The 22,743-nt window shown below is 42.8% G+C and overlaps 1 protein-coding gene and 1 pseudogene across 1 annotated transcript in view; one reads left to right on the plus strand and one right to left on the minus strand.

Annotated features, from left to right (window-relative positions):
* The window catches only part of LOC102181111 (multidrug resistance-associated protein 4-like), a 190,527-nt gene that overhangs the window by 114,441 nt on the left and 53,343 nt on the right, over nucleotides 1-22,743 (minus strand). Inside the window, 5 exon segments of the mRNA XM_018056300.1 lie at nucleotides 6,144-6,230; nucleotides 6,454-6,545; nucleotides 11,467-11,658; nucleotides 14,077-14,166; nucleotides 21,697-21,798. Of these exon segments, the coding sequence (XP_017911789.1) occupies nucleotides 6,144-6,230; nucleotides 6,454-6,545; nucleotides 11,467-11,658; nucleotides 14,077-14,166; nucleotides 21,697-21,798 (563 nt within the window).
* LOC106503883 lies at nucleotides 12,065-12,505 on the plus strand (annotated as a pseudogene).

Below are 22,743 nucleotides of genomic sequence, written 5' to 3' on the forward strand. Positions count from 1 at the left end.
GGCACAATGATCCCTGGCTCTGGGACAGAGGGACCAGTGTGTACAGACAGACAGGGGTGAGAAAGGACCCCACAGAGCCAGCACAGCTGGATATTGAGTAAATATGGGGATGAGCTAGAAATGTTGATGGGGGCAGAAGAAGCCTGTTCTCTGTCTGAGGACCTGGAGCTGCTCCCTGAATGTGAAGAGGGGTCTGAGAAGGGCTGGAGCAGGAGGGTGAGCTGTGTAGACAGCAGTGTGGGAGTCTGATCAGGACAGACCCAAAGATTTGATAATGCAGGAGGTGGGGGTCTGCGATGTGGGGCTGAACCAGGGCCGGATCCACAGCTGGACACAGGTGAGACAGCATCAGTTTACCCAAGGCCCCTCACTTTCTGTAGGTGACAGAACCCATTTAGTATTCACAGCATAAACTGTAAAACTGACAAACCTTAATGACCTTCCTTCATGACTGAAGGAATCTGCTAATCGTAAGTAAAAGTGTGCTTCATTCACTTTTAATACAAAACCCTTCACATGACTAAGCTTCCATGTGACCACCGTCTCTCACAGCATATTGTTCCGTCCAGTTCTCTAGCTTGAGAACACTCTCCAACTGCTGCTGAGTGATTTCCTAATTTGCTTTCATGCTCTCTGCTTTTGCTTTAAGTCACCCTAGAGAATGTGGTTCTGATTAGCAAACAACAGTTTTAAGCCTGCTTCTATCAAATATATATCCAAAGTGGTGCACCCAAAATATTTGAGAGGATTTTATAAATATCTCCTGTGTTTGAAAAAGAGCTCAGGAGAACGTCTGTGATCAGCACACTGTATTTGACACCAACTGCCTTCCCCTGTGACACGGACCAGTAGAATCTGTTCCTGCCATGATGGGGAGCTTGTGCAGATGCACACAAGACATTTGTGAGCTCAGGGTGGGGCGCTGGGAACAAGGAGGCTGAGATACTCACGATGCCAAGAGGGTGGGGGTGGGGAATCACTGTCGCAGCACTCCTGTCATTGAACTCATGACAAAACACAGGCACTTCTCTAAGGGAAAATTCATCAAGCCATGAACAGGAGAGGCTGGGAATGGAGGGTCAGATCAGAGAGCTGGAGGCCATGCCATGTGTCATCTTCCTTGTTCTCTCATGTTCTCAAAGATTCAGTGCTACTATGCAGGTTTGTATGTGTGTTACAATATACCTAACAGGAAATTTACCATTTTAACAATTTTAAGCATATAGCTCAGTGGCATTGAGTACATTTACATAGTTGTGCAGCCATCACCATCATCCATGTCCACGACTCTTTCATCACCCCAACACTGAGCACATTTCACATACGGGCAGGTCCCACCAAAGACTAACGACCCCTGCTTAGCGGACGTGGAATCCCAGCTCCTCATATCCAGAGTTCAGAGCTCCTCACACATCTCCCTCTCACACATTGGACTCTGCTGAAGTCTCTTTACTTTGCTATTCTGGACCTGCTGTAAATCAGTCATGTCCCCTCAGATTCACTTGATACTTTAACCATCAGTACTGTAGAACTCAGTGACAGAGACTTTTAAAAGGTAATCATTACCCTTAATTATACTAGACCTAATCTAAGCTGACTGGTGTGCTTAGATGAAGAGGAGACTAAGACACAAGGAATGGACACAGGCATGCAAATCAGTGAAGTTAGAACACAACCTCCCACCATGCACAAAAGTAAACTCAAAATGGATTAAAGACTTAACCACAAGATGTGACACCATAAAACTCTAGAAGAGATTAGAGGCAAACTTTCTCTGACATAAGTTATACCAATGTTTTCTTAGGTCAGTCTCCGAAGGCAATAGAAATATAAGCAAAAATATACAAAAAGAGCTTTAGTGGTGGCGCACTGGCAAAAAACCCGTGTGCCAGTGCAGGAGACATGGTTTTGATCCCTGGACCAGGAGGGACCCACATGCCAAGGAGCAACGACGTCCATGCACCACAACTACTGGGCCTCTGCTCTGGGGCCCAGGAGCCTCACACACCCTAGAGCCAGTGCTCTGCTCAAGAGGAGCCACTGAAATGAGAATCCCACACACTAATCTAATCACCAACAAACAGCCCACACAGCCATAAACAAATAATTATTTTTTAATTAAAAAAAGTAAGCAAACGGGATGTAATCAAGCTTACAAGCTTTTCACAGTAAAGGAAATCATAAACACAATGAAGAGACAACCTACAGAACAGGAGAAGATACTACAAATGATGTGACCAACAAGAGCTTAATTTCCAAAATATACAAACAGCTCATACAACTCAACAACAACAACAAAATATGTACATTGTGTACATATACACAATGGAGTATTACTCAGCCATTAAAAAGAATACATTCGAATCAGTTCTAATGAGATGGATGAAACTGGAGTTGATTATACAGAGTGAAGTAAGCCAGAAAGAAAAACACCAATACAGTATACTGACACATATATATGGAATTTAGAAAGATGGTAATGATGACCCTGTATGCAAGACAGCAAAAGAGACACAGATGTATAGAATGGACTTTTGGACTCAGAGGGAGAGGGAGAGGGTGGGATGATTTGGGAGAATGGCATTGAAACATGTATACTATCAGGTAAGAAACGAATCGCCAGTCTATGTTCAATACAGGATACAGGATGCTTGGGGCTGGTGCACGGGGATGATCCAGAGAGATGATATGGGGTGGGAGGTGGGAGGGGGGTTCAGGATGGGGAGCTTGTATACACCCGTGGTGGATTCATGTCAATGTATGGCAAAACCAATATAGTATTATAAATTAAAATAAAGTAAAAATAAAATTAAAAAAAATAAAAATTAAAAATGGGCAGGAGAACTAAATAGACATTTCGCTGAAGGACACATACAGATGGCCAATAGGTACATGAAAAGAAGCTCACCATTTTGAATTATTAGAGAAATGCAAATCAAAACTGCAATGAGCTATCACCTCATGCCAGTCAGAATGGCCATCATTAAAATAACAGTGGTCGAGGGGGAATGGAGTAAAAGGAACCCTCCTACACTGCTGGTGGGATTATCAGCTATCTCAGGCACTATGGAAAACACTATGGAGGTTCCTTAGAAAACTAAAAACAGAATTAATTCATAATCCAGTAATCCCACTCCTGAGCATATATCTGAAGGAAACTATAAATCAAAAAGACACATGCACCCCTGTGTTCATAGCAAAACTATTCACAATAACCTAACATGGAAATAACCTAAATATCCTTAGACAAATGAATGGGTAAAGAAGATATGATGCATATAGACCATGTAATACCACTCAGCCATAAAATAAAAAGAAAGAAAGAATACCATTTGCAGAAATGTGGATGGACTTAAACTTTGTCATACTAAGTGAAGTAAGTCAGAAAAAGAAGGACAGATATCATGTATCACTTATACGTGGAATGTAAAATGTGGCAAAAATGAACCTATCTACAAAACAGAAACAGACTCACAGACATAGTGAACAGACTTGGGGTTGCATGGATGGAGGGGGTGTGGGGAAGGGATGGACTAGGAATTTGGGGTTAGCAGATGTGAACTATTATGTGTATAATGAACAGACAACAAGGTCCTACAGTATAGTGCAGCGAACTATATTCAATATCCTGAGATAAACCACAATGAAAGAATATTAACAAGAACGTATATATGTGTATAACTAAGCCACTTTGCTGTACAAAGAAATTAACACAATACTGTAAATCAACTATATTTCAATAAAAACTTAAAAAAAAATAAACGAACAGAGACACGGGGTGCTTGAGGACAGAGGGGACCGCGTGAGAACACCACGCGGTGGCCGCCACCAGCGGGCAAGGAGACGCACTCAGCAGAGACCAAAGCTGCCCGCACGCTGAACTCCCAGCCTCGAGACCCGTGAGAGAATCCATTTCTGTTCTTCAGCACCCCCATCTGTGATAACTTGCTATACACTGAATGTGTCTGTCTTCAAAATTAATGCATTAAAAGCTATTCCCACTGTGTTGGTATTAGGAGGTGTGGCCATTGGCAGGACCAGGTCAGGAGGGTGGAACCTGCATACATGGGATAGGTGTCCTGATAAAAGGAACCACAGGACACCCTCACCCCTTCCACCACGTGAGGACACAGGAATCAGACCCTCACCAGGAATCACTGAATCTCTCGGCACCCTGACCTTGGACTGTCTCAGCCTCCAGAACCAAGAGAGATAAACTTCCATTATTCCTAAGCCACCCAGCTCTGGTTCCTGTGACAGCAGCCTGGACGGACACAGCCCCAGCTCCACAAGACCTCGCAGCAAGAATTCCCAAACCGCTTCTCTCTGCCAAACACCCCTGCTCCTCCAGGTGAGGATGTGCCTGCTGTTCTCCTCACAGCCCTGCTTCCTCCTCCCCTGACACCTGAGCTTCTACTCTTCCTTCCCCAAAAGAACTGGGTCCTCTTCTCAGCCTCCACACACCTGCCCAGGCTGCAGGCCCCCAGGGCACTGCCCGCCCAGCCCTGGGCACAGGGAGCTTTCCAACTTCAGTGAAAGCCTCCAGCTGCCACTTCCACTTAGTATTTCCTACCCTGTATGGAAACTCTCTAAACCATGCCTCAGCTGACATTTCCCCAGGCATCTGTCTTAACAAGCTTCACGTAGAGACAGGTTCCTTAGAGGCAGGAATGAGAGCTGGGTGTCCTAGTCTCCCTTATTCTGCCCAGTGTGGTCCTTCCCCTCTCCTGGCTCACTGTCCTCCTTGTAAACTGAGAGGTTTTACACAGTAACATCTGTAAGGGCATCGATCTCAGTGCACACAGTAGGGTGTTAATAAGTGCAGCTAGAAGGCTCATTGGCTTTAACAAGGTGAACAACAGCAAGAGAACTAACTATGGGGTAGATGTGGAGGCTGCTTCAGAAAGAGTGAATTCATGAGGATTTCAAAGAGGTCAGTCTAGACTCCACCGGAGGCCTCAGTCAGCATGTATTAGGACAGAGAAGCATCAGAGCTGTTCTCCTTCAGGAGTTCTGTGGCCAAGAAAGAGCCATTAACAACAAATTCCAGAACAAAGTGAGAGTCAGGACTTCAACCAAGATACTGAGTTTCAAATTCAAGTAACCCTACACGAGGGTCTATGGGTTTTCCAGTGGTCATGTATGGATGTGAGAGTTGGACTGTGAACAATGCTGAGTGCCGAAGAATTGATGCTTTTAAACTGTGGTGTTGGAGAAGACTCTTGAGAGTCCCTTGGACTGCAAGGAGACCTATCCAGTCCATTCTGAAGGAGATCAGCCCTGGGATTTCTTTGGAAGGAATGATGCTAAAGCTGAAACTCCAGTACTTTGGCCACCTCATGCTGAAGAGTTGACTCATTGGAAAAGACTCTGATGCTGGGAGGGATTGGGGAAGGAGGAGAAGGGGATGACAGAGGATGAGATGGCTGGATGGCTATCACCGACTCGATGGACGTGAGTCTGAGTGAACTCTGGGAGTTGCTGATGGACAGGGAGGCCTGGCGTTCTGTGATTCATGGGGTCGCAAAGAGTTGAACACGACTAAGCGACTGAACTGAACTGAAGTATTAATTCTAGTAAGAATCTATGAAGCAATGTTAAACACCTGAATCATACTCAGATGTGAAATAAATCATTTGTAAATTCTAGACTTTATTAAGTATATTCTAAACCAATGGATTAATAAACCAACAGTCTTTCCATGGAAGCCCTATGTTGGTACTGAAAACTTTACTTCTAATGTGTCTTCAACACATGATGGAGGAAAATGTTTGGCATCCAGTTATCAGGTTCCCAAGGCCTACTCTTGGATTTAAAATTTTTACATCATTCTTATCCCTAGGGTTTGGATCCATTACCTGCAAGTCATGGGGGAATCAACCATCTATCCCTCACTCCCTAAAGCATGGACCCCACTCTCCTCCACACACTTGAAGCACCTGGCTCATTTTCCTGTCCTGACCTCTTCATGATGCAAAACTTCTCTACGATGGATCTTGTGTGGAGGGAAGGGAGGGGAGGGAGGAACAGCAAGGCAGAGAGAGCTAAGACTCCTAAAGCACAAAGGCTTTCCTGAGCTCTCTTCCCTGATCTCTACAGGGTTCTTGGAAAGCAGAAATGATAGAAAATAGGAGCAAACTCACTGTTCAAACAAGTGCCTGCTGACTCCTGCATCTACTGCACTGAATGGATCATCCAGCAGGTAGATGTCTGCATCCTGATACACGGCTCTAGAAAATGTAGAGAGACGTTAGGAGGGGACACTTCATACTCCCTGGGTCCCATCTCTGAATCATGATGGCATCCAACAACTCCATGTTCATTCCAAGAGCCCAGGGAAAGAGGCAAGACCCTGCTTCACACAGACCCACCTGGTGAGTGGGGTCTGCGTGCTCACGTCCACTAGGAGCCGCGGAGGAGTAGGGGCGGGACGGCAACTGAAACCCCACTTACCTTGCAAGGCTGACTCGGGCTTTCTCTCCTTCACTCAGTGGGGTTCCTCCATCTCCTCTCACAATTACATCTTCCTTCAAATTGTGCAAATCCTACATGGAGATAGAAAAGGAAAAAAGAAAAAGACTTAAAATGTGCTCTCCTCCTGCCATCCTAACATTTTAGCATCATTTCTTCATACAAGTATTTAATCAATGGCAATGGGCTTATTTCATAGTGACTAACTGTAACCAGGAAAATTAAAAAAAACCTCTCAGGGCTTTTCCTTTGTTTTCATTCTGTATTTTTTTGAAGCATTTATGCATTTGACCACTTTAACAGGTATTTATTGAGGACTGACTATACACCAGGCACCGTTCTGGGCACAATGAATTCAGCCACGAGGAAACAGAGCCCCTAAAATTTATTTCCATGGTGGGAGATGATGATATGGAAAATTAACCCGAGCACAAGAACTGAGGACAAGAAGGAAAAGCAAACCAGCTCAGGGGGATGAAGACTGAAAGAGGAAGTGAGTCCACACTGGGGTGTGGGGACTCTGCTCAGAGGAGCTGTGAGCAGATCTGGGGAGCGGGAGGGGCTCAGGCAGACCTGGAGAGGCTGCTGCACACAGAGGGAAGGGCGAGTGTAGAGGCCACAGAGAGATGCCCAAGGGGTTCAGGACAAGCAAGGAGGCCAGGAGAGCAGAGCAGAGTAAGAATGATGGGAGTGAGGGCGGAGACAGAGCAGGAGGAGCCTGGGGGCACTCCAGTAAGAGGAGGAGAGTGAGGGGAGGACTGACATGGTCTGAGGTTTACGAGGAAACAAACTCCTGCGCTTTGCAGAAAACAGACAGTAAGTGGGGAAGGGTGAGGGCAGATACAAGTGAGGCCATTACTGGAATAAGCTAGAAAACAGTGAGAATGGAGAGACCGGGTCACACTGCAGAGACATCTGGAAGGCAGAGTCTGTAAGACCTGCTGACAGGATGGGTGTTGTCTGTAAGAGAAGAGGACTGTGGTGTTTGGGTTGAAGAAGGGGAAAGACAGAGTCTCCATTTACTGAGTTGGGGAAGATGGCGGATGCAGGTTTAGGAGGCTTTTCTTGTGGACAAGCTGAGATGACCTCTTGGTGATGCCACCGAGTGCCACCAGTGCAGCTGGACGTGTACATGTGAAGGTCTGTGCCAGAGACACAGGTGTGAGAGCTGGTGGCCCAGGCTGGTGAAGGAAGAGGATTTATTGTATCTTAAATTACCACTTTTGCTGATCGTGGTCTCTGCTTCCTACTTTCAGAGAAGGGATAACACCTGACCAATGTCTTCACAGTGATACTTAAGGCAAATCATAGTGTGATAGGTCTGTACAAGAAATGGGACCAGAAAGAGCAGGCTGGGCAGGAAAACCAAAAGGAAAGAAACAGTTTGCTCAATGGACATCCAGCAGATCAGCTGAAATAAGTAGATGCTTGTCTGTAAAAGCAGGAAAAACTCAAAGTTAAGAAAGTTGAGTGCACAAAACTCAAATAAATTATATTTGAATGCTCTTTAAGAAGTAAATAGACAAATCAGTCTATTTTCCCCAGAGCACCTGTGGAAATTAAAAAAAAAGAATGACAACAATATCCCCAAAATGACAAGATAACAATCAGGTTTAAGTTACACAATTATTACATTAAAAATCTTTGGATTATCTACTAAACCCCTCAGGCATCAACCTAAGATACACACCTTTCTGCAGATGACGCCCTCACTCTCTGTCTCTACTTTAGCAAATTTGGGAAGAAAGCAGGTACACTGGAGTCTGCATGATAAACAAGTCCTTTGATCTCCCTAAGTCTCACTTTCCTCTTCTACAGAATGTGCTACAGAAACAAGAGTTACTAAACTCAAGGATGCTGTGAGAATCTAAGTATGAACACCCTCCATAAATGGAAAAAGGACTGGAATTGATTGTAACTTGCTACTGGTGATTGATGCCTATTTTTTCATCAAGCCAACAGTGGGAACCCATTCATAGTGTGGATCACAATATGCAAAGCACATGACCATAAAGAGAAGAAAGAGGGTGTCTCCATCATAATCCTCCCTGACAGGCACACAGACACACAGGTTCCCTGCTCACTCAAAGCTTAACTGGGGTACATCCAATGAAAGGCAGCAATTGGTCTGTCATGAAAATTCATAATTTTTCACCTTCTTTCTTTGTTGAGCTCAGAAGTAATTACCATCCGTTGCTTAGGTTTTCATGAACAACAGTGAGCCATTTTAAGACAGATTCCCAGCCACATACACACACACACTTGCTTTGGTTTTCATGAACAGTGAGCCATTTTAAGACAGGTTCTCGCACACGCACACACACATAAATATAGAGTTGTTGGCCTGTGTTTCACTGTTGAAGTCCTTGCAAACTGTTCCATTTAGCTTTTATGCTTTGATTCTATGTTGTTTCATTTTGTTTCTCAAAATAGTAACACATCATAGCACAGCAATCTTAACCATGTTCTAGAAAAGGCACCTAAATCCACTCATTCACTCAGCACAGTTGGGGCACAAGAAACAAGCTCTCTCCAAGTCTGGCAGCAGTACTGTGAGCGTGTTGTTGACTCTGACCATTATTTATGGACCAGCCCCAAATGGGAAAAACATTTCACAGGATTCGAAATAAAATCCAAGTCCTGCTAATTTCCCAGCCACTATTTTCTGATTAGGTTAAAGGGAAAAGTCTGACAAGTATAGACTACAATTCCCCCCACTGACAGAAAGGTATTCTTATTCATGTTATTTTCCTTTAAGTTAAGTTTCCCCAATTCTCACTGAACAGCAGACACACACACTAGAGGCAAACTAGGAAATGGCAAACCAGGTTTGATGCCATCCGTCCAGAAGCACATCAAGAGCCCTTCAGCGATGGTGGAGACTTACAGTAGAAGCACCAGGGAGCAGACTGCTGAAATGGTAAATGTGGGCTGGGCGTGAGGCCCTGGCAGGGGAGGGCTAGACTCTAGAGTCCAGCAGCAGGAGCCCTGCCTTCCTTCACAGCTTTTCTTTCTTGTGGAATCGCCCCTCCTCTCACACCCTGTCAATATCCTGCCCATTTCTCCAGGCTCATCCCAAGTACCCTCTCCCATGGAACCATCCTGGACTCATCCCTACCTGCGGGGTTCCTAAGGCTCTGTTTACATCTCCCATCTCTCATGAAGGACCATCTTATTCTGCTCCATCATTTGTACAGGTGTACATAGCTTCTCTCAGCTCCTGGCGGGGGTAGGGGTGGGGTGGTAAGATCTGTGCATCAAGCTCTGGGCTGGACCCTGACGCTGATTATCTCTAATCCTCACAACAAGCTCACAGGAAGTCCTGGCCCCATTTCACAGATGAGCAAATTTACTAAGTGAGGTCATATCACTGGTCTGAGGACAGTCAACTGTTAAACAGAAGAGCTGGAATCTGAACCAGATCATGTCCTTTTGAACCAGTTCTTTTGCTCTTTCACACCATGCTGCCCAGGTGGTGACTGAAGATTATATTTGAAATGAAGGCAACACTAAAATAACTCAAGTCTCAAAAGCCTCTATACCTAGACACAGAAGGATCAGTTAACTTATTATCCCATGATTGTTAAGGCAGTCTGAAAAGAAAATGTCCAAGTTGGCAGGAATGAGTAAATATAAGATGAAAGTACAAACTTACAGGCATCCAAGAGGGGGTTGTAAGGTCAAGCAATCTATGTGGGAAAACATCAAACTAGAATTTATCAGCATGATACCTTTATGTAACGCCTAAAAGTTTTTAAAATCATTAAAAGCTTTTTATAAATTTTTTTAAGTTTTTAAAAGTGGTTAAAGATAATATACAGTCAAATGTTACATATTATATTGCTTATGGTAACAGAATATGTTTACTGTTGATTTATGTGGCATCTGGTCCCATTACTTCCTGGCAAATAGGTGGGGAAAAACAGTGACAGATTTTATTTTCTTGGGCTCAAAACTCACTGCAGATGAAAAAAAAAAAAAAAATCCCTGCAGATGGTGACTGCAGCCATGAAATTAAAAGATGCTTTCTCTTTTGGAAGAAAAGCTACGACCAACCTAGACAGCATATTAAAAAGCAGAGACATCACTTTGCTGACAAGGGTCCATACAGTCAAAGCTATGGTTTTTCCAGCAGTTGTGTATGAATGTGAGAGTTGGACCATAAAGAAGGCTGGGTGCCAAAGAATTGATACTTTTGAATTATTGTTCTAGAGAAGTCTCTTGAGAGTCCCTTGGACTGCAAGGAGATTAAACCAGTCAATCCTAAAGGAAATCAACCCTAAATATTCATTGAAAAGACTGATGCTAAAGCTGAAGCCCCAATAATTTGGCCACTTGTACAAACTGCCAACTCATTGGAAAAGACCCTGACACTGGAAAAGACTGAGGGCAGGAGGAGAAGGGGATAACAGAGAATGAGATGGTTGGATGGCATCACCAACTTGGTGGACATGAGTTTGAGCAAGCTCCAGGAGATGGTGAAGGACAGGGAAGCCTGACGTGCTGTACTCCACGGGGTCAAAAAGAGTTGGATAGAACTTAGTGACTGAACAACAGTGTCTACAGATGAACTAACCTGAGGTCTAGGATCTGCTTTGGAATACCAGGGGATGGGGTGGGAGGTAAAGGGCAGAGGTAAAGACCCAGCAAGAGTGGCCACCAGCTGACCCTGGCTGAACCCGGGGTGGAAACATGAGAGTTCATTACAGAGTGCTCTCTATTCTTACAAATTTTTGTTAATTGTCCATTAAAAAAAGAATCTAAGAGTGAATGAAACTTCACCAAATGAAACAAAGGCATTCTGTGACCATCATTATCACACCAGAATTAAAACAATGTATATGACTGCATACTTACTTAGAAGTCCAGCTTAAAGCAACAAATAAAAGACCTTTCAAAATCAAATAAAAAGAACTTTCAACAAATCTTAGAGGTTAAACCAATATTATCATTATTTGAAATCTGAGTACATGCAACTCAAGAGTCATTACTCACCTCTTCCAAAGCACAAGCCCTTATTACTTTTTCATATCGGTCTTTCTCATATTTCTTCCCAACTAAAATGTTACTCCTCACAGTTCCTGGAAACAACCAGGGCTGCTGAGAAACATACGCGATCCTCCCGTGCACGGTGACCTTCCCCTGGCTTGGGGGCAGCTCCCCCAGCAGAGCACGTAACAGTGATGACTGAAACAGACAGCAACACACACAGGTGAACAGGCAGCACTCACGGAACACGCCCCGCAGCACAGCCCACCCCACCCTGGTGCTTGATCAATGATATCAGAACAGGATAAAGTACAGCTCTGGAAGTTGCAGGAAAAAATGGAAAACAGCATTATTGGTCAATGTAGACTAAAGGTTGATAAGGAATATTAATACTGTAACATTCCACCCTGCCAGAGTTTCCCCGAAATGAAGTGCTCTACTCAGCAAAGACTAAGAATGTTTAACATCCTTCACTAACAGAGCAGACCAGCATGATGTGTACTTTCTGTTTCTGATGTTTAATGCAATTGTTCTTGTATCTGGTATCTGTTACTTGACAAATACTTTTTCTTAAAAAATGTGAGGAGGGGAGGAGCAAGGAACCATGGCCACTATGGTAGCTCTTTGCAGTGGGCTAGGGAAGAGAAAGTTGACACGTTTCACAACCAACAGCTGTTGTCTGCCTCACAAATCCCGGGATTCATGCAGGGCTGTGGAGAAGAAGTTGTTCACAATATAAACAGGTAACCAGCAACAGGGACCTGCCTATTCCAATGGAAAATCCTTATAAGGAGCCTCTGAAAAAATGCATCTTGTATGAAAAATGTGTAGATTATAAGAATCTACAGCTTTTATCCCAGTTTATTTCTCCATTTACTGGATGCATTTATAGAAGGCACATAACAGGTCTTTGTGGGAACAACAAAAAAAAGAAATCATGAAAGTAATTAAGAGAGCTCAAATTTTGGGGTTTATGCCAGTTACATACAAGGATCCTGCCTATCTCAAAGACCCTAAAGTTTGTAACATCAAATATACAGAGTAAATTATATAAATTTATATAAATTATATAAAGTTATCATCATTAAATGTATTTTGCAACAACAAGAAAAAAAGCTATGTGGGAATTTCCCTGGTGGTTAAGAATCCACCTTCCAGGATGGGCAGAAGGGACAGTTTGGGAGTTCAGGATGGACAGGTACACACTGCTATATTTGAAATGGATAACCAACAGGGACCTACTCTATCGGTCATGGAACTCTATTCAATGTTATGTGGCAGCTGGATGTGAGGGGAATTTGGGGAAGAATGGATGCATGGGTACATATGGCTGACATACACCCTTCACTGTTCACCTGAAACTATCAGAACATTGTTGATTGGCTACCACCCAATACAAAATAAAAAGTTAAAAAAATAATAACTACATTCAGAATATAAACACTGAAAAAAAAAAAATCCACCTTCCAATGACAGAGGCTCTGGTTAAATCCCTGGTCCCCTGGTCAGGGAACTAAGATCCCACATGCCCCAGGGCAACTCAGCCCACATGCCACAATTAGAGACCCCATGCACTGCAACCAAGACCGAATGCAACCAAATAAATTAAAAATGTATATTTAAAAAATTTTTAAGGTATGTGTAAGAATATATCCAAAGATTATTATTTAAAAGAACTCTGAGCTAGTTGTATTTGAAGAATAGAAGTCCATCATGCCCAGGGAGCTCAAATCCTGGGCTCTGCGATAACCTAGGGTGGTAGGACAGGGTGAGAGGTGGGAAAGAGATTCAAGAGAGAGGAAACATCTGTATACCTATGGCTGTTGATTCATGTTGATGTATGGCAGAAACCAACACAATATTGTAAAGCGATTATTCTCCAATTTAAAAAAAAATTTTTTTAAGCCCTTAATGGAGGAAATCATCACCCTCTCCTGTGCACATCCCACATTTATGTTCCTGTATTTTGCTGTAAAAAACACAGGACACTAAGTGCACCTACACATGCCCTTCACATCTCCTGTAACACACAGAAACGACGTGTCCGTGTCCACACCTTCAGAGTGCTCACCACACTGGGCTGAAATAACCTGCCTGAATATCTGTCTGGCCCTGGAACCTGGTTGCCTCTGAAAGGCAGGGTCGGGATCTTGCTCAAGTCTGTACCTTTATCTCCAGCACGGGGCTGCACCTTCACTGCACATGCACTGATGGGACCAAGTCAAGTCATGTAAGGAAATGCTCAGAGCTTCCTAGAAGAGCCTTTACCACCTCCAGACTTCCTGGATGGGCCACTGTGACAAAAAGAAGCCCCCATTATCTCCATCCAACCTGAACAGCTGTCACATAGATAATCTCCTTCACTGAGACGTCCAAATTCCTGACACCAGCTCCCCACTGTGCAACGTAAAGCACCAAGAAGGAAAATACAGTGTGCGTTTATCCAGGTTTATGTGGCCATGAAACCTTCTCACAAAACTAATATTCCATGGAACACACCTAGAGAAATACCATTCTAGATACTCCCAATTCAAACTGTGTCACACTCAGCTGCGGGTTCCACTCTCGAGAATTTAACAGGGGCTGTGGTATTGCATCAAGGGCATCACAACTTACCTTTCCTGCTCCCACAGGTCCAACCACAGCTAACAGTTCACCAGGTCTGACAGTAAAGGAAAGGCCTTGTAGGGTTGGGGTTTCTGATGCCTGCAAATGAAAGTTTATAAAAATGTACCCATTTCAATAAAGTAACATACCTTACTTTAGAAAATAGAGAAAATAATGTAATAGTTATTGATATGCTAACATTAACCAACATTTTTCTCCTTCCTATTTCAATATACTGTGCCCAAGAGGCCTTTTCATCCAATCTTATCTCTTTGGGTTGTTGAAGAAGTTTTAGCTGCCTTTAGGAAGGCTCCTTCGTTTACCAGATTTCCGGACACAGCTCTAGACATCCGCAGATTTTAAATAGCAGAGATGACGAGGCACCTGCCTGAAATGCAAACTGAAGGATGCACACTAGTTTATTAAGATAATGTACTTAATACAATATTCAGTGTGGGAGGATTTTAATCATGTGGCTCAGATGGTAAAGAATCTGCCTGCAATGTAGGAGATCTGGGTTTGATCCCTGGGTCAGGAAGATCCCCTGGAGAAGAGAATGGAAACCTATTCCTATTCCAGTATTCTTGACTGGAGAATATCAGGAACAGAGGAGCCTGGCGGGCTACAGTCGGTGGGGTTGCAACAGTTGGACAGGACTGAGGGGCTAACACTTTCACTTCCTTTTCAAGTTTTCATCATGACTCTTGGTTTTAATTATCTCAATCCACAAGGTGGCAGCATAAGTACCTGGTGTGCCTGGCCCTTCAATAAACAATTTGAAATATCCACAAATGTCTCCATTTTCATTCGATGTAGAATGAACCTCAGTAATGCTCAGCAAGCAAAGGCGCACTTTATATGAAGAAGTCACTCTTGGTAAATTAATTCTTATAAGTGACAGTCAAAGCTCTCATTTTAATGAGAGCTCTACTGTAGCACAAACACAACAACTGGGGAATAAAGAAATTAATTATGACATTATGGGATAAAGTGATAAAGCTTCAATTTCCTATGTCTTACATGCCTTACCTGTCCTGGCTAAATAGGAGCAATAAAGTACCTGTACTGTGAGAAAAACATAAAACACGAAGGTACACGCAGCAGCACACATTCCAATGTGAGGGGGAAAGACAAAGTACTCATCAAGCCAATCACAGGTTGTATTCCTGGTAGACTTAAGGGTGTGTGTGTGTGTGTCTTTACATATTCAAAGTGTTAATAAAATTGCCAGTAACTGCTGTGTCAAGAAAAAAAAATTGTGGTTACACGTGATTAAGTAAAATGCCCTAAAGACTAAAAGCACAGAGTCTGGATTAAAAGTCTGGATAATGTTCAAACTGAAAATATTTTCTGGAAAGAACTGAACTGATTATACAACATTCACATACTAAAATAATGACAATGATTTTTCATCACCAAAAAGCCTAGTGTCAGATTTGGGGAATGACAAATTATCAACACGAAGCTAGATTTTAATACACAAGAAATATTTTTTAGGCTTTTTAAGCTTCTCTACTCCTTTCTTCCTGCCTGACACTTGGGATTCCTATTTTACTACTTTTCACTCAGTTATGACTACAAAATAGTGAACCACCTACGAACACCAGCTTCCTATTGCAGCGCCTCAGTCTGTCATTTCAAGCGAAATGCCAGGCTGGATGAAGCACAAGCTGGAATAAAGACTGCCGGGAGAAATATCAATAACCTCAGATATGCAGATGACATCACCCTTATGGCAGAAAGTGAAGAAAAACTAAAGAGCCTCTTGATGAAAGTGAAAGAGGAGAGTGAAAAAGCTGGCTTAAAACTCAACATTCAGAAAACTAAGACCATGGCATCCAGTCCCATCACTTCATGGCAAATAGATGGGGAAACAATGGAAACAGTGACAGACTTTATTATTTGAAGCTCCAAAATCACTGCAGATGGTGACTGCAGCCAAGAAATTAAAAGATGCTTGCTCCTTTGAAGAAAAGCTATGGCCAACCTACCCAGCATATTAAATAACAGAGACATTACTTTACCAACAAAGGTCTATCTATTCAAGGCTATGGTTTTTCCAGTGGTCATGTATGGATGTGAGAGTTGGACTACAAAGAAAGCTGAGCGCCAAAGAATTGATGCTTTTGAACTGTGGTGTTGGAGAAGACTCTTGAGAGACCCTTGGACAGCACGGAGATCCAACCAGTCCGTCCTAAAGGAAATCAGCCTTGAGTATTCACTGGAAGGACTGATGCTGAAGCTAAAATGCTAATAGTTTGGCCACCTGATGCAAAAAAAAAAAAATGAATCATTTGAAAAGACCCTGATGCTGGGAAAGATTGAAGGTGGGAGGAAAAGGGGGATGACAGAGGATGAGATGTTTGGATGGCATCACTGACTCGATGGACATGAGTCTGAGTAAGCTCTGGAAGTTGGTGATGGACAGGGAAGCCTGGTGTGCTACAGTCCATGGGGTCTCAGAGAGTTGGACACAACTGAGCAACTGAACTGAATTGAACCATCTGTTAGGGTCAGACAGGGTTCCCTCTCTGTTCAGGCTTCAGGATCCGGCACTGCTCTGCAGTGACCAGAAGAGGGCAGCACACAACAGTCCAAGGCTGCTGAGTCCCCTCCCTCACTGGTTATCCAGGCCAGGGGACACTGACTCAAGGATTATCAACTGAGCCCAGACTGTGCAGAAGCAGCTCAAAAGACCAGTCCCGTGAGATCGGCAGGCTCCCACAGGGCAATTTTTCTTATTTTGGCTGCTCTGGGTCTTTGTTGCAGTGTGTGGACTTAATTGCTCCATAGCATGTGAGATCTTAGTTCTTCACCAGGGGTGGAACCCACGCCCCCTGCACTGGAAGGTGGATTCTCAACCACTGGACCACCAGAGAAGTCCTGGGACCATTTATTTTAAAGCATAAAGATTGAGACCAAGTCCCATCATTCCATAAATGAGACCTGGATCCCTGAGACCTTCCCCACCTGCCCACCTGGCTGTCTAGGGGAGCAGGTTGCAGAGCTCCCATCTGTCTCCTGCCTTCCAGCCCAGCAGGGGCTTCATTCAGACTCAGCTTCTCTCCAAAACCCCAACATCTTCCCCTTCCCCTCTGAGGGCTCTCTCACCCATGACCTAACCTGACAGCCCTAATTACTAATGACCCCAGCAAGGGGCACAGTCCTTCCATAGGCAAGGCCAGGGCAACTGGACAGGGTGTTCTGGACTACAGTGCAATTTACACAGAAGTCTGTGACTATGTTATTAAGCTCTTGAAAGAACAAGATAGTTCTCTTTAAAATGCTGCATAGTTTGACACAAAAGCAATTCAATGGACACCTACACACACTGGGGGTGGGAGGGTGCAGGAGACAGAAGGACAGACAGCATTGGGCGCCCCAGGTCTACTTGAACACCTGCACGGAGGATGCGACGTCGGGCTCTCCCACCTGCTGCTCTGGGCTGTGGGCTGCCTGGCCATGCTCTGTGTGATGACTGGTTTAGGGCACCACTCTGGCCTTGACGTGACTATAGCCCGACTTTACTGAGCACCACAAGAGCCCCATTGCTGCTACTCCTCAGGGGTACCTCTCCAGCACCATAAATCTGGGAAACCACAACAGCTGTGTTTCCTGTTTTGATGCTAAGGTTGCTAATATTAACTTCTTTGGGAAAAAATGAAAGGTAAAAGCTACTGTTCAGATAACTCAACATTAGTGACTGCAAGGTGCTGAATTCTGTTCTGTGCCCACTGCCAACCAACGCCAACAAATTCTAAAACCACGACTCTGCCTTCCCCTCCTCAGTTCCCACCACAGAGACCACGTCAGGTACAAGTAACACCACTCTAACTCCAACCTCCCAACCTGTGCCAAAGTCTGCCTTTGACACACCCAGTTTCTTTAGAGGAAATATCTTTGTCTTGGGTGTGCAAGGTATCATTTTCTTTCTCTATAAATTCTGCAGATCTAAAAAACAAAACTACTACACTGTGAAAACAGACCTGCTAAATTAACAAGGACTGGAGTGTAACTAACTGAAACCACAATATTTTCTTTCAATGTGTCCCAGGTGGAAGATGTTATTCTAGGACTTTTAACTGTTCCCATATGAGCCCCGCCCTTGAAGAAGAATCAGTTAAATCACTTTGCTCAAGGGAATATTTAAAACATTCTGCATGAAACCTTGTGTCTTCTTTTACCTTAAATGACTGTTGCTGTGTTATTGGTTCTCTCTTCTTGACATGTCAGCTGTGACTCTGTAAGTGATGGAAAACACTGTCCTGTGCAGACAACCCCATGACTCTCTTGGCAGTTTAAATGTTGTCATTTTAAAGTCTGAAAGCTGTGTTATTTTTATACAAACTCAGGATGTAGTTTAGTGACAGAATTGAGAAGAATATGCTGAAGCAGCATCAATCAGGTGGATTTTTGGCTATCATTTCCAAAGTGGAATAGATTTATAAATTTAGTAGCCTTACAGCAAAATTCTGTGCTTAATAATAGTTATTCTTTCTACATAGAGACAAGAAAAATAGTAAAGTATAGCAGCATATTGTTCATACTTGTAAAGCACCTTATATCTTTGAGAAATTAAAAAACAGTGCCTTAAAGACAGCCCGACAGGTAAACTTAACCTAAAATTTTGGTGATTCGATATTTCACATTAAAGAAGGGAAAAGTTGCCCTGAGGATGTAACTGCCGATATGGGCAAAAAAAAAAAAAAAACCTGCTTTAAGATATTTAAGTGTTAGCATTTAATTGAAAACATCCCTATTTTATTCAAAACCCAAGTGACGTAAACGATGTTATACAAAGTCAAAAGCCTTCAGCTATTGAACCACCCAAAAGTTTTCTTATGGCTAATAAAAAGTATAAAGTTGATTTAATTTTATTTTCCTCTGTACTTTAAAAAATTATCCTAACACTGTTGTGCCTCAAAGATTTCCACCAAGCTTTCTTGAAAAGTAACTTCTATGAGGCAAGAAAGAAATTGTTTTAGAATCATCTGCTCTTTAATGAGACAATCATCTTAAGTTTTAACACAGTAAGTGTGAGCAGTGTAATTTCAGAAAAAAATTTAGTTGGTCAGATTACTGTGGATTTTTAATGATGATTGCCCTGGGTAAGCAGATCATACTTTTTCTTTCTTTTCTCCCATCCTTTATCAGTTTCAATTCCTGTGGTGTGATAACATGCATACTTTCATTTCTTTAGTTTCCTTATGAAGCACTAGTTTATTCCAGTTTAGAGGGATCCCTCTTCCCTGCCTTTGACACACAGAATTAGTTCAGGGGCTCAAATCAATTTAAAATGAGCTTTTGCTCATTAAGGCTCCAATTACTAAGGATTTTTTGTTTTGGTTTCTTTAGTCTATAGTGGTTGAATTTAGCACTTGGTTTTCAATATTTTATGGTAAGAAATGACAAATTGCTTTTGTCCATTTCTTAAGCCAAGTTTCCTTACATTTAGATAATTAAAGGTTCATAAAATGAAGATTTACTCTTTCTTCATTACTTGCTGGTACAGCTAGAGTTTCTTTTCCTTGCAAATCTGTACATATCTCTAGTGTTTTCAAGGGCCTTAATTGTTTAAAATCTCTGGGTTCAGAGGTTTCTGGGGAAAGGCAGGCTTACATCTTTGTGTTTCCCTCAGTAGTAACAACCTAGGTACCTCACAATAGTGCCATGACTATTAGTTTTTAGTGAGTGCTAGAAGATACAAGATTCAGTTGAGAATAAATAGAATTTCCATTCTCCCAAAGTGGTAAATATTAGCTGCAAAGGCATCATTGTCATTTAGGTAGACAGGAACATGTTGCCACACAGTAATGTTAACACTGTAGGTATTTCTGTGAAAATGTAGCTGATGAAGCCTCTCCTGTAATTTTGAATGCTGCTCTAACAAAACCATAATATGGAGTTAGAGTTTACAAGGAAAGCCTCACAGCCTTGTTCCTCTTCCTTTAGCAGTTTAGTACCTTGAGTTATTAATAATTTGATTTTTTTTTACTCTATAAGGTATATAGAAACCTTTTCAGATTTTTCATCTGTTTTTCTTCACATAGACTGTAGTACAAATAAGTCCCTTATTTTACCTTGCAGATATTTGTTGCACAGGCAGATACTGTTGTATATAGATACTTTTATTTCAGTTCATTAAAAACTGCAGAACCAATCTGCATTGTATATCAAACTGATTTAAAATTAATCTACAAAAAATAAATAGATAAAATAAATCTGTGTTTACTGGAAAAAAAATCTGCTAATGAGTCATATAAAGTATGTGTTAGCATTCACATAGAGTGGCCTTTAAGATGGAATTTTAGTGGTGCTTTCTATATATGCTTCAAGAGCATTATGCCGAGAAACACCAAGCAGGAGATAAATCTACTATATTAAGGCAGGAGAAACCATCAGGGCAAGGCAGGCACTGTGTGTGAGTTTCCATGGACAGAAGGTACAGGGACGTGGTTTCATGTATCTGGGAACAAACCACTGTGTTGACGGTGGGGAAGGCAGGTGCTGAGTCAGAAGCAGGTGAACACGATGCAGGGGGCACCACAGAGTCACAGGCACAGAAGACAGGGTGAGTCTACAATCAGGACGCAAGCTCTGTGGTCCCCACTCTGACAGCCCGGTTCCTGGGCTCTGCTCTGGAGGGTGGACCCTCTGGTGGAGGCGCTGCCTCCCTGAGTGCCTCCAGCCCTGGGGGTGGGAGCAGCTTCCTGCCTTTGCTAAGCTCTGGGTTGTCTCATGCACCACTGTTCTACCCTTTCTAACTTTTCCTCCCTCTTTCATCACCTCCGTAACTAACTCCCTGCATGGAACTCCCTCTCCCATGGTGGGGCTCAGTTTTCCTGACTAATCCACACTGACACAGGAGGGGAGCACAGAGGACCACGAAACCTGGGGGGGAGCATTTCCGTTGGTAAAGGGGCTGCACTGGGTGTGCGATACTGACAGCTTCCTGAGACCAGGCCTGGTCATTTTTTCTCTTTGCCTGCAACTAACAAATAAACCAAGTGTTGGAAACCACCAACTTGTCACCAACTTGTCAACAACTCTGTCTACTTGTCATCAAGTGCAGTCCTTTAACTGGGAATCACTGGTGCTCATCATGCCCACCTGCTGTCTCCTCCTGCCCCTGGCTGCCACCAAAGTGTCCAGAACCATCCAGAAGCTCAGGAGGGGGGAGCCCCCAGCCAAAATCCAGATCACAGCCTCATTCTATGTATAATAATGTGATCTGATAATCAAGGCTAACTTGTACACTAACTCCCCAAAGCCTCTTTAACAACCAGTTGTTCAATTAACCCATTCCACACTGCAGCATTTTGTCTGTCCATTCCTATAAATGCTAACATTACAAATGCATGTACTTTAAGTTCAAAAGGTGCTAATACTTTGAAAGCTCTCTTGAAAATGAGATAGAGAGCAAGCAATAAGTCAAAGGTCTTAGGTTGATTTTATACTTAATCTCCATTAGATACAACTTTAGTCCAAATTTTGAGAATTTTTAAAACATACTTTCAGTAAATGAGCAAGTCACAATTTACACCACAAATAAAATCTAAAAATTCTCCAGTAAATTCACATCACAGTTGTCTGTTAGAAGTCAGGATCCTAGAATTGAGGACTTGTTACCTCATTCCAAAAAGCAGTGACATCTTGCACGTCCACTATCCTTTCACCATCTGATGGCTGCTGAGGGTGGAGTTCTGGTATCTCATCAAGTAATAGAAAATTCTACAGAAAACAAAACAAACAAAAATCAGATTGTTAAACTGTGGAAGAAAGCACAAACAAAAAACAACTGCTTTCCTGGGATTTGCAATAAAAACCTTTGTACAATCTAAATAATGTTTTACCAACTGTACTTAAAGTATTAGTTCACATCAGAACATATTAAATAGCATATGGAATAATAGTTACTGCTATTACAGCTCATGGTATATATCAATAAAATCATATAATATAGTGCATTTGTTGTGGTTCAGTCATCAAGTAGTGTCTAACTCTTTGCAGCCCCGTGGACTGCAGCATGCCAGGCTCCCCTGTCCTTCACTATCTCCAAGAGTTTGCTCAAATTCATGCTGATTGAGTCAGTGATGCTATCTAACCATCTCACCCTCTGTTGCTGCCTTCTCCTGCCTTCAGTCTTCAAAAAACATCCGAGTCTTTTCCAATGAGTCAGCTCTTGGCATTAGGTGGCCAAGTATTGGAGCTTCAGCTTCAGCATCAGTCCTTCCACTGAGTACTCGGGGTTGATTTCCTTTAGGATTGACTGGTTTGAAATCTTTGCAGCCCAAGGAACTCTCAAGAGTCTTCTCCAGCACCACAATTCCAAAGCACCAATTATTTGGCACTCAGTCTTCTTTGTGGTTTAACTCTCACATCTGTCCAATACTATTGGAAAAATTATAGCTTTGACTATATGGACTTTTGTCGGCAAAGTAATGTCTCTGCTTTTTAATAATGCTGTCTAGGTTTGTCACAGCTTTTCTTCCAAGTAGCAACCGTCTTTTAATTTCATGGCTGCAGTCACCCTCTGCAGTGATTTTGGAGCCCAAGGAAATAAAATTTGTAACTGCTTCCATTGTTTTCCATATATTGCAATGAAGTGATGAGACCAGATGCCATGATCTTAATTTCCTGAATGCTGAGCTTTAAGCCAACTTTTTCACTCTCCTC

The sequence above is a fragment of the Capra hircus genome, chromosome 12 (assembly GCF_001704415.2).
Source record: "Capra hircus breed San Clemente chromosome 12, ASM170441v1, whole genome shotgun sequence".
Classification (NCBI taxonomy): Eukaryota; Metazoa; Chordata; class Mammalia; order Artiodactyla; family Bovidae; genus Capra; species Capra hircus.